Source organism: Athene noctua, chromosome 5 (genome assembly GCF_965140245.1).
Source record: "Athene noctua chromosome 5, bAthNoc1.hap1.1, whole genome shotgun sequence".
In the NCBI taxonomy this organism is placed as follows: domain Eukaryota; kingdom Metazoa; phylum Chordata; class Aves; order Strigiformes; family Strigidae; genus Athene; species Athene noctua.
Genome location: NC_134041.1, coordinates 48,095,552 through 48,106,146, shown reverse-complemented (window position 1 = coordinate 48,106,146; position 10,595 = coordinate 48,095,552). Strand labels below are relative to the sequence as shown.

The 10,595-nt window shown below is 40.1% G+C and overlaps 1 protein-coding gene across 2 annotated transcripts; it reads right to left on the bottom strand.

Annotated features, from left to right (window-relative positions):
• Positions 1-4,917: 4,917 nt before the first annotated feature.
• LOC141961457 (interferon-induced protein with tetratricopeptide repeats 5-like) lies at positions 4,918-9,704 on the bottom strand. Of its 2 annotated transcripts, none has more exons than XM_074908370.1 (2): positions 9,544-9,704; positions 4,918-6,902 (listed from the first exon to the last, which is right to left on the bottom strand). In XM_074908370.1, exons 1-2 carry the CDS (start codon positions 9,546-9,548, stop codon positions 5,468-5,470), a joined length of 1,440 nt encoding a protein of 479 aa, XP_074764471.1. In that variant the 5' UTR covers positions 9,549-9,704; the 3' UTR covers positions 4,918-5,467. The 2 variants fall into 2 exon arrangements, with proteins under 2 accessions (XP_074764471.1, XP_074764470.1); XM_074908369.1 differs by lacking the exon at positions 9,544-9,704 and adding an exon at positions 8,787-8,901.
• Between the last annotated feature and the right edge of the window lie 891 nt (positions 9,705-10,595).

Sequence of the window (10,595 nt, the reverse complement as noted above, 5' to 3'; positions counted from 1 at the left end):
TCAAATGCCAAAGCCTTTTTTTTTTTTTTTTTTTTTTTTAGAAAAATCTGTCAGGAAACTGTGATTTATACTGAAAGTATCTCTGGAGCAGCTTTAATTTTTACAGTGTGCCTGAATTTTGTACGTAAGTTGCAATTTAATTTCAAATATGGTTCTATACCTACTTTCCCAAGCCCCTACAGCAAAATTTTGAAGTGATTGCTGCTTTTTTTTCCCAGATATCTTTAAAGCTTGAATTTCTAAACACTGACATTCCACCTATGATCTTCCAGCTGATCCTTGACTGGGAGGGTAGAAGAGGTGCTGTGGCTCCTCTACTAACTGAAGAGGACTAGGCATGCTGATAGACAAACCTACTTTAGCTGCGTTAGTTGGAAGAAGCCCAAAGACAGCCCAGGAGACAAGAGGAGAGCCTTGTGTTTTGACAAATACAGAGCCTCTTCCTCCTGTGAAATCAGTAGCTGTTGAAGAAATTTAGAGTCTGTGCAAGCAGATGACTGAGAAACTGCTCACTTGACAGACTATTAGTAAAAAGGATGTTGGCAAACAAAATTGTTTCTGTGTATTCCAGTGGCAAGTCTGTCTCTTCTTGGACCCAGGAGCTGTATCTTCAGATGGTGCAAATTACTTGTTTGTGCCAATTGAAGAGCTGATCAGGTCACTTGTCCTGGATGGCCAGAACACAATGATTTGCTGATGGTTTCCTGCTACTTGTGTGAGGAATAAACTACAGCTGGCTTCTTCACAGGAGCTGTAGCTTATGGGGTAAATTAGTGATTTCATGATTTAATAGATAATGGGATGTTTCTTCCAGAGTGAAACTTGTCAACAATGGAGGAACTTCACATTCTGCAATGCAAATCACTTCTGTGTTTTGATGCTGTATAAAGCTGCATTCTGTTCATTAGCAAATTGCTGAGCATCAAATAATTTTTACCAATGCTGAGTTTTGCTAATCATCTGCAATGTATTCAATCGTTGCTCATAGCGTTCTATTCCAGTTTGTGCCTCAGAAGGGAAATCAAAATAGACTGATGTTCACAAATTCGATTTAGATCAAGAGTACAGCCATAGTGGTATACTGTATTTTTTATATATATATGAATAGTATGTTTATCAAGTATTTCTATTATTAATGCATATTTTAAATATAACATATTAAAATTGTCTGACTTCAGTTGTCTGTGCTCAAACAAAGCATTTCTTGCTGCCCTGCTTCAGAAGTGTGATCAGAGCCAGTAGCGTGATTTACAAGCACAGAACCCAGATTAAGAGATTGGAGTGCAAAAACTGATTAAAACTAATGACATAACCCTTTTTTCAGCTCTGTGTGGTAACTGAGCCCTGGGCCCTAATTTTGATTTTAGCATACATGACAAAAAAAGAAAGAAATTATCCATGAGTATTTTTTAATGAGTTAGGAAAAATATGCACATTTGAGAGGGAAAAAAGGTGGCTTTATTAATTAGTAGTGATGAAGATATTGGTTTAGATCTTAATACAGAAGTTTATATCAAAAAGTAGGGAATGTGTGGTCTACAAAGAAGATAAGCTATTACAAGGAGTTATAGGTTACTGCTGTCATTTACTTTACAAAAATTTTCTTACTTTTTTTACCACATCACAGCATGTCAGCAGTTGTTCATGCTAGAACAGCATATTATAAAAGCCTGTTGGAATAATAGTATATGTATTCTTATCCTAGTAAACAATACTATGTAATAAATTACCAGCTTTTTTTTTTTTTAATTTCAAGGTATGTTTTCATAGGCTTTTCTGTTTTGTGTTTAACTTAGAATTAAAGCAGCATTTCTTGTTTTAAATATTTAATTCAGCAGAAAACATTTGACTGCTTTTATACACAGACCTTTTGTAGAAACTAACAGAATTATTTCAGGGTTTTCTAACACTGTTTCTGCTCTGAATTAAGCCAATGAACAAAAGCTTATATACCAGAATGATGCTTTCTGTGCATAAAACACACTGTGAAATACCAGCCCTGTCATGAATCTCCCCAGCTCTGACACAGAAGGAAGGAAGCATAACAAGAAATGACCTGCAAGTGGAAGAAATGGAAGTACAATACAGGTTCGCAAAGCCTCATGCCAAACTTCTACCCCCTGGTCCACACAACCCAAACTGAACAGCTCTTCTTAATCCTGCCATGTGAAATGTTTCAGGTGGCACATTATAGAAGTCTCTGGATTATACAATTTAAAAAAAAATATTTATTGTATCTGGAATGTTTTCTTCAGAGATTATAATTAATATTCAGGCTGTTCTCCACAGAGGGTATTATTTCCTGGCATGGTACAGTGCAGTGGTAGATGGAGTTACCTGGGCTAGCTGTGAACTATTTCCCTGTTGAGCACTGATGGATACAAGCTTGACTGGAGCACTGCACCTGCTGAGTCTGTCTGACTTCCCGAGACAGCATGGTCTGATTTGGCTGCGGTGACATCTCTCTGAGACAGAAGCAGATGGATCCTACCTCAGATAGATCCTGCCTGGGACAGTATTCGGTGCAGCGAACAGGAATTCAGCGTAAGTGAAACTGCTTACAACTGCTGAAGTTATCCCATCTGTTTCCACTCCATGACATTTGAAATGGGAACTCATAATTCTTTTGAAATTGCTTATGTTCTAGTGATAATTTTTATTGTAACTTTAAAAATTGTGTGAAAAAAGCATTGGAAAAGACAAGTACCATCTGTTGAAAAGCAACCCTGTTTTAAAAAAAAAGAGAAAATTGAGCCTAAAATGTTTCTGCTAACATGGATAATAATTTACCTCCTGAAAAACAAAGGTTGTCTGTGCTACTATATGGTGAATATATTTTATATTGCCACAACAACTCCCTGTTTGCTTTCGAAAATATTACAAGTTTATGTAAGAAGGAAGAGCTTGTTTAAGTGAAGCTGTAACAATATTTCATGGTCAGCACAACAAAGTCCTTAGTCGGGATCACCTCAATAAATAATACCTTCTTCTAAATGACTATTCTCGTGTATTCCAGAAGAGTTTTCTATATAATTTAGAAGGTGCTTTTGATTCATAAATTAATACTTCCTGAAGGGTAGTATTAGTTAATTAATTAATTGTCTTCACTCCTTTTTCCCTGCACTACTAGTGTAGGCTCCAGTGATGTACTCATACTTGGGTGTGAGTTGAGAGGTGTTCAGCTTCTGTGTGGTTCTGGGTTTGCCTGCTGGACTTGGGCACTGCATAATGTGTGTTCCGTTTTGTGCCCTTCCCGAAGCTCAAACCCAGCCTCTTCCCTGAGTTGCCGCGCCAGGCAATGCAGCAGCACCACCCTGTGGGAAATAACATTTCTCCTCATTTACGAGGCACTAGGCAAGAACTGGAAGGCAGTGTTTGCACAGAGCATCCCCGGGTAGTACTGCGGTCCAGTGCAATCCTCCAGAGCCTAAAGAAGGTAAGGCACAATAAATAGATTTCTTGCATCACTGTGCCTCACGGTCTTTTTCTTTGCGGTGGAGAAGATTGAGCTTCTCTGACTCTCCATAAAATAAAATTCAGACCTGTGTTTTTCTCAAAATACTTTATTGCTTCTCCTTATTTCTGCAAGTTCATTTTCCAGGAGAGGCCCTGGTGGCAGAGTGTGGAGGGAACACGAATGGACCACCACGGTTTTGGGAACTTGCACCTCTTCCTTGAATTCTTCCCTGCTGCCTTCATGCCCTCAGGAGGGTTTGGATGGCAATGATGTGGACGTTAGAAGCCTCAAGATTGAGAAAAGCAGTGAGGTTACCTAATGTACCCTTTTGCCCATGTAGCTGAGCATGCCACCACAGATAGTCACCAGTTCCTGACTTCAACTCTACTGTTGTTGCTACCAGCTTTCAGGACCAGGGTGTCAGTCCTGCTCCGTGTCCTTCCTGTTCTCCTCTTTCCCTGCTCTTTCCCTAGGTAGTGCCATGTTTGTAACAGACAAGCTGGCAGGTGGCTGGAAAACAAGGATGAATTTTGTCCTAGCGATTTCTTCAGAAGAAGGTGTGGTTGTATTATGCATGTTGTTAGGCTCCTGATCACTTTTGCTTTTATTATGAAAGATTCTTTGAGGGAGAGCTGAGGGGGGAGAGGTGTCTTTGATGTTTCATGATCTGGCATCATATTTTACACTGCCTCAGGTCTCTCATCCTGTCTGTACATGGAACTGCTATTACAGGGGCGGGAATTCTCCTTCCCGATGGGGTCTGTCACCAGTTTGCTTCATTCTGTGCTAGGGTTCAGAAGTGTTTTGGAAGCAGTACAGCGCTAGTTTTCCCTATACACCATAATCTATTATACCAAGGTACAGAACTGTGGAACTAGGACAGCCTGTTGTAAAGAATACTAGCTTTTAGTTTGCTATCTGAAGACAGTCATCTTCTCCACCTGTTCTCTCTGTCTTTTCAGCTCTTTTTACCATTCACATAGACTCTGTGGGCACCCAACCTTTATCCCACATGCCCCTTGCATTCTGCTGCCCTGTTTCCTGGAGCTCATGCAACCCTCTGCTCTAGCTGAGCTTTGATCTTCATGTCCAGTCCAGTACACTTCTTGTGTGTGTTTTCTACCCCTAGTTTTTTTCACGAGCATAGCTGCACATAGCCGTCTTTTTGACATCCCAAAGACTGCCTTTCCTTCTTCTTTGGCAGTTCCTGAGACTGCAGTTTTGGATAAACTAGATGGATGTTGTTTTGTGGGCAGTTTAATTCTTCGGTGCAACATCTCTGAAGCAAGCTTTGCTGACAGTTTGGGAAAGTAAATGTGACTATCTCCTGACCCTTTCATATCCTGCTAAAACTTTATCCCTGTTACTTTTTTTGAATGGCCATTTCCCTATCTTTCATCAACTAACGTGAGGACTGGTCAGTAGAGAGATACCAGAAGCAACAGTTGATGGATGATTATAATGCTCTTTAATAGTTCACAACAATAATACACATTTTGTAAGCTTTACAGTGAGCCAAACAGTGGTTATTTTTCACAGTTAGACAACATACAAGGTAGTAAACCACACAAGTCTTCAAGAAAAGTTTCTCTAAATAACACTAAAAAACCTCATTTTTTAAATATATGAAAGAGCATTAGAAATTTCATTTGTGTATAAGCATGCTTTTCAAGGGGATAGATGAATTCTCTTATTTTTTTCTCAGTAGAAGGCAAGATCTGATTTCCAGCTTAGAAGTGGTGTTCTACAGATCATGACTTAAACACAACCTAATTTATACCAGTGTTAGTACTGAAGACTAAGATAGCTTAGCTATTATTTCCAAGCATGTTCTCTGTTGGTGAATGAACAACCATCAGCTGCAGTTTCTACATTATCACCAGAAAGTGATTGCCACCAGATGTTTCATCTAGCTATAACTTCAACCTTAAAAAAAAAAATGTTCTGAGAGTCTGTTGAAATGTCCTTGGGTTTGGTCTTTTTGTTTTGTTTTGAACAATTTTTTGAGGTTTAACTTGAGATGGAAAGTCGTAGCTCACATAATGCACTCAGATATTCTTCATTGTCAGGAGACAGTGCAATGGCTTTTTCATAGCACTCAATTGCTTCACATTTCTCACCACTTAGATTATGAATTAATCCAAGTGTACCAAAATCTTTTGCAACTCCTAAACCTCCCTGAATTCTCTGTTCCACCAATTTCTTCAGAGCACTTCTGCACTTATGGAAGAAATAAGAAGATTTTTCCATTTTCAGCCCTTCTATGTAATACCTCATGGCTTCAGATTCTGATTTCATATGAAAATGCTGAAAACGGCCATAATTGTAGTAGAATTCCTGTTTATCATCACGGAACAGAATATTTATCTGACACGCTTTCTGAAATGTCTCTTCTGCTTCTTCATACCTCTTTTCTTGTGCATACATGTTTGCTAGGTCAATATAGGCTGAAAAAAATTTTGGCTTTTGGTCTATTACTGTTTTAAAATGAAAAATGGAAAGTCGGATGAGTTCCTGTACTTGCTCTCGAGGTGGATATCTTGTACTCTTTTTCAATTGAAAAAGCTTTGCTCTGTAGCAGAGTCCTAGCTGGTGATGCAGAAAGGCAGACTTTGGTGTCACTGCTATGGCCTTTTTCAAAATCTCCAGTGCCTTTTCCAGTTCTCCTTTCCTTCTGTAAAATTTAGAAGCATATCGGAGGACATAAGGAATATCAGGGGTTTGCTGCATTGCTTCTTCAATGTATCTCTCCCCTTCATCAACTCGCTTAAAGTCCTGAAGTTTTAATGCTAGTAATGCCATAATGAAAGTATCCTTTGGATTCAGTTCCACTGCACGCTGCAGGGGCTTGAGGGACAGGTTCAAATCTTCTCTTTCAGTGTAAAAAAAACTTTCCAAACGATACATTGTTATTGCATAGCCAGCATTAAATTCTGGGTTGTTGGGTTCATTTTTCAGAGCATTTTCAAAGCAATTCTTTGCTCTCTCGTAGTATTTTCTCCCAAACTTTAATAATGCCCATCCTTGCTCAGCATAGATCTCTGGAAGCTCAATCTTCCATTGAGCAGTACTTGAAAGCTTTTTGCAGCTGTTTTCCACTTTGCTTACATAAGTTTTAGCTTCTTCATATCTCTCCATGTGGTAATAGATCCAGGCATAGTTCCCCCAGGTAACAAGACTTCTGGCAATTTCATCTGGATGGTGTTTTTGAGCTACTTCTTCAGCTTTTTGGAGATTTCTCAGGGCTTCCTCATTTGAATTATTTAGGTGGCATACATAGGAGAGTAGATTATAATTTGCGATGTTGGATTTTATTAAAAACTCTGTCTGGTCATTTATTGTTTCCTCTAGGTCATTGAGATCCACATCCTGCTGCAGCAAACTCCATGTAAAATGACATTCTAGCTGCCGCAGGGAGCTCTCCAAGGAATTATTGGAAATGGTACTAGAAGAAACCAAAGAAAAAACTTACTTATACTCCATTTGCTTTTTGCTACTCCTCTTTATAAACCAGGCATGATGTACTTCAAAAGACGGCAGTACCTCAGCTGGTGCCCACTAGTCAACAATACTTCAAACAAGCCAAAACTGTGGGAATCCATAGGTCTAAAGAGCTGAATAGTTATTTTAGTAATTCTCCTTGTCAGTGTATGAGGCCACCACTTACACAGCAACAGAGCTGGTGGTCTGGATGTCAAAAAGGACATAGTAGTCTCTATGGTAAAGCCAGCACACCTCAGGAACATATTTCCTATGCTGGGAACAATTGCTGAAGCTTACCCAAAAGAGGTAATTAAATAAAACACTTCCTCTAAAATACAGAGAAAGTGATACAGTGCCTTTCCTGTGTCTGTATATTTTAAGGTTTGGATTGTAAATTTAATTTTTAATTTCCTGCATTTGTAAATGCTTGTCTGTTAGATCACTGCAACATTTTTATGTTATGATTATACTGATGTATCCAGTAGCTGGCTCCCAGATCCTACCATTCTCCCCAGCTGCTGGCACCTGGGTGTACAGCCTCCTGAGACTGTAACCCCACTCCACTTGCTGGTACAGACCACACACACGCTCACTAACCCTATGGATCCCTAGAAGCTGGTTTTAGAGATCTAGTAGCTGAACAGGGATCCTCTCTCTACTCAGGTGCCTCACGCATACAGACAGATATACATCACACAAGCATACTGACCAAGAGCCTGTTTAAATACAAGTGGTCCTTAATACTCCTTTATCCCTCTCTATTCTTCAGCATTTGTCAGATCAGAATCACCCAGATCCCTCATTTCCCTGGTTGGTTCCCTCCTCAAACATCCCATAACAAGTCTTGCTCAATCCCCAAATGCTTTTCCCTGTGTCCTATAATGTGTCCCGTATTCCCAGCTTGTTCAGACTGTAAGGCACTCCTGTGGACCCCTGGTGCTGGGTGTCCCCCCAGCACGTGGGGCTGAGGGTTCCCTGGGGCAGCCCTGGGAGGGCAGGGTTGGGGCTTGTGTCCCCCCCACCTGTCCTTGTGCCTCTGTGCTCCTCTATGTGCGTGGGAATGAACCAACGGCTCTTGGGAGGGGGCTGGGACCAGCCAGGGTAGGGTGTTATTTGGGTTTGTCCTCCTGCCATGGCCTGCCTGTACCCCTGTGTGTGTGTGTGCAGGCAACCTATCAAGGACAAACTAAGGCTTTAGTCCACATTATGTCCTCCCTTAAAGAAGAAATTATACACGACTTTATAACCAAGGATTCTCAGTCAAATCCTTCTTTGTTAAAAAGACTTCTCTGCTCTTCCTCCTATAAAACCTAGAGGGTCTAACAGCCTGTGTGGAATAATGTGTGCTGCTGCTGCTCAACTGCAAAATCATGTACAAGAGGAGATGTCTTTTGGGTAAAAAAAAAAAGAAAAAAGAAAGAGGTGTGAGTGGAAAGACTGGGAAATTACAAGGAGGCAAATCAAACAGAAATTGGGAAACAATTCTTACAGGTTCTGGGACAGTGGGAAGGACACTGGGGAGAATGACACCGAATACAAGTTTCCACCCAAACCATCTGACAGAGGTACTGGAGGAAGATCAGGCAAAAAAGGTATTTACAAATGCCGTTAGTGCATAAGTTTGTGTTACAGATGACTTTGCCTTTCTCAAATAATCTCTTCTGCCTAACTGATGTTTTTAATTGGTATTAACAACGTTTCCTAATTAGAAGGCTATGTTAGGTAATTACTGTCCTTTGGGGTTAAGAGGAAGTGAGACCAAGTTCCTGTTATTATCACTATCTTGTTAGAAACATTTGGCTACAGGTGAATGCCACAGAAGAACAGATATTGGCTCCCAAATCACCAAAATATTGCAGGGATAGCTTGAAGCATTTAAGTAGTCCCATTCAATTAAAGATGAAATGTGTTGGTTTTTATTTCCTCCGCTGAGAACGATGAAAACATCTGTGGTTGAAAACTAGAGTGGAGAGTAATTCATTAAAAGGCATTTGTGGAAAATAAATATTCATAAATGTCACAAAACCAGACTTGTGATGCAGATTAAATAGTTTAGCTTAGTTCAACACGTAATTGGTAAATGCAGTTTCTAAAGTTATCATAAACACCTTGGCTTTGCCCTAGTTGAGTGTGTGTGTGTGTGTGCATGTGTGTGTGTGCTTCTGTGTATGTGTGACAGTCTTCAGAAAATGTTAACACCCCTCTTATGCTCCAAGCTGCATCCCAGAATGTGCACTGCTGTTTGCTGGTCATCACAGTGGCAGAGATCAGAAAGTAAATTCTCAAATGCATCAGTGCCAGTCGCCCATTTGGTCAGGCACCAGCTACAGCTGCAGCCTGGATTTCATCCCTGAACTGCATGCACACAGTTTTTCTGACTGTCAGTTATGTTCAGACACTGGCCCTTGGTGGAGAAGCAATAACATTACAATATTCAATAGAATCCTTATTATTTTGATTATTTCAGTAAATAATCTGTAAAATATTTTCTGCTGGTTGGATCCCCAAAGCCCCTCACTCCTTACATTTACGTAAATAACAAGCATTATTTTCCCTGTGGCATAGCAAAAAAGCATCTTTCAGAGACTGGGTTGCTCACATACCTCATGTTTTTCCTTCTCTGCTCACTCGTCTTAAGGTAGCTTCAAAGCCAAAGGAGTGCTGCTCACTGTTGTTATGACTTCCCTTATATCTGCTTCAGCCCTCACGTGATCTGTGAGTAACTGAGCGAGAACCAGAAAGTGAAACTTAAATTTACGTCTCAATCTGCAAAAGAAGCTGGAACAGCCAGCAGTAGGGGAATAGAAACTCACTGCGCTGCCTTTTTCAGCATGGCTGCGTGCCATGGGTTACATTGTGTTGTGGAGAATGCGACAACAGCTCCTAATAGTTCCCAGCGGTTATATTGTTCAAATCCAAGTCAGCTACGATAAAGAGCACTCTTTCAGGGAAGGCTCCCGGCAACTTGGGGAGTTTCAGCTCTTCAGGACAAGGCCCTCCTTTCTCTCTTTTCCCCTTCTTTTAAAAACAAAACAAACAGTCTTACATATGAGGACAACTGGTTTCTACAAGAAGTTGGAGAGCCTTAGCAACACAAACCCCTCTTGTGTCTCATTTAAGTGTTTATGTGTGTGTGTATATGTGATGGGGGTTAATTTTGTTGGAGCTGACTTTCCAGAGCTCAGGGTAAAGGTTAGTACCGCTACTACTCTGAGTAGCATTCAACGTTCTAGCAATGAGGTATTTGATAAGTGGTGAAAAGAGGCAGTGAACTGGGAAGGAAAAATGATTAGGGTATCTTCACAGATTATTTTATGGAAAATAAAAGTTGCAGAAAAATGTATTTAAAAGGTTTCTGTGAGGCCAGAATCAACTGCTGACACTAATGATTTACTATGCTACTAAGTATCTATGGGTTTCTTGTCACTGCTTCTGTCAGGGGTGTTTGTTTTCTTTGGTATGTTGCTTGGTACATACAGGAAAATGCAGGAATTTTCCTTCTGGAATGCAAAAAAAATTTGTCCTAATATCTATATTTTTACAAATGTAGTTGCATCTATATGCTTTGGTTTGACACAAATGCCTATTGAGTAAAATATGTGCAGGAAAGTGCTTAAAATACAGTAAGTGAAAGTAAGAATAGTTATGTGATGCC

Bases quoted from the DNA above. Each gene is read 5' to 3' on its own strand.
- LOC141961457 (XM_074908369.1), bottom strand. From the start codon at position 8,815: ATGCTTCAAGCTATCCCTGCAATATTTTG. The intron at 6,903-8,786 runs GTGATTTGGGAG...GGTTTCTTCTAG, and splicing joins GCTATCCCTGCAATATTTTG to TACCATTTCCAATAATTCCT.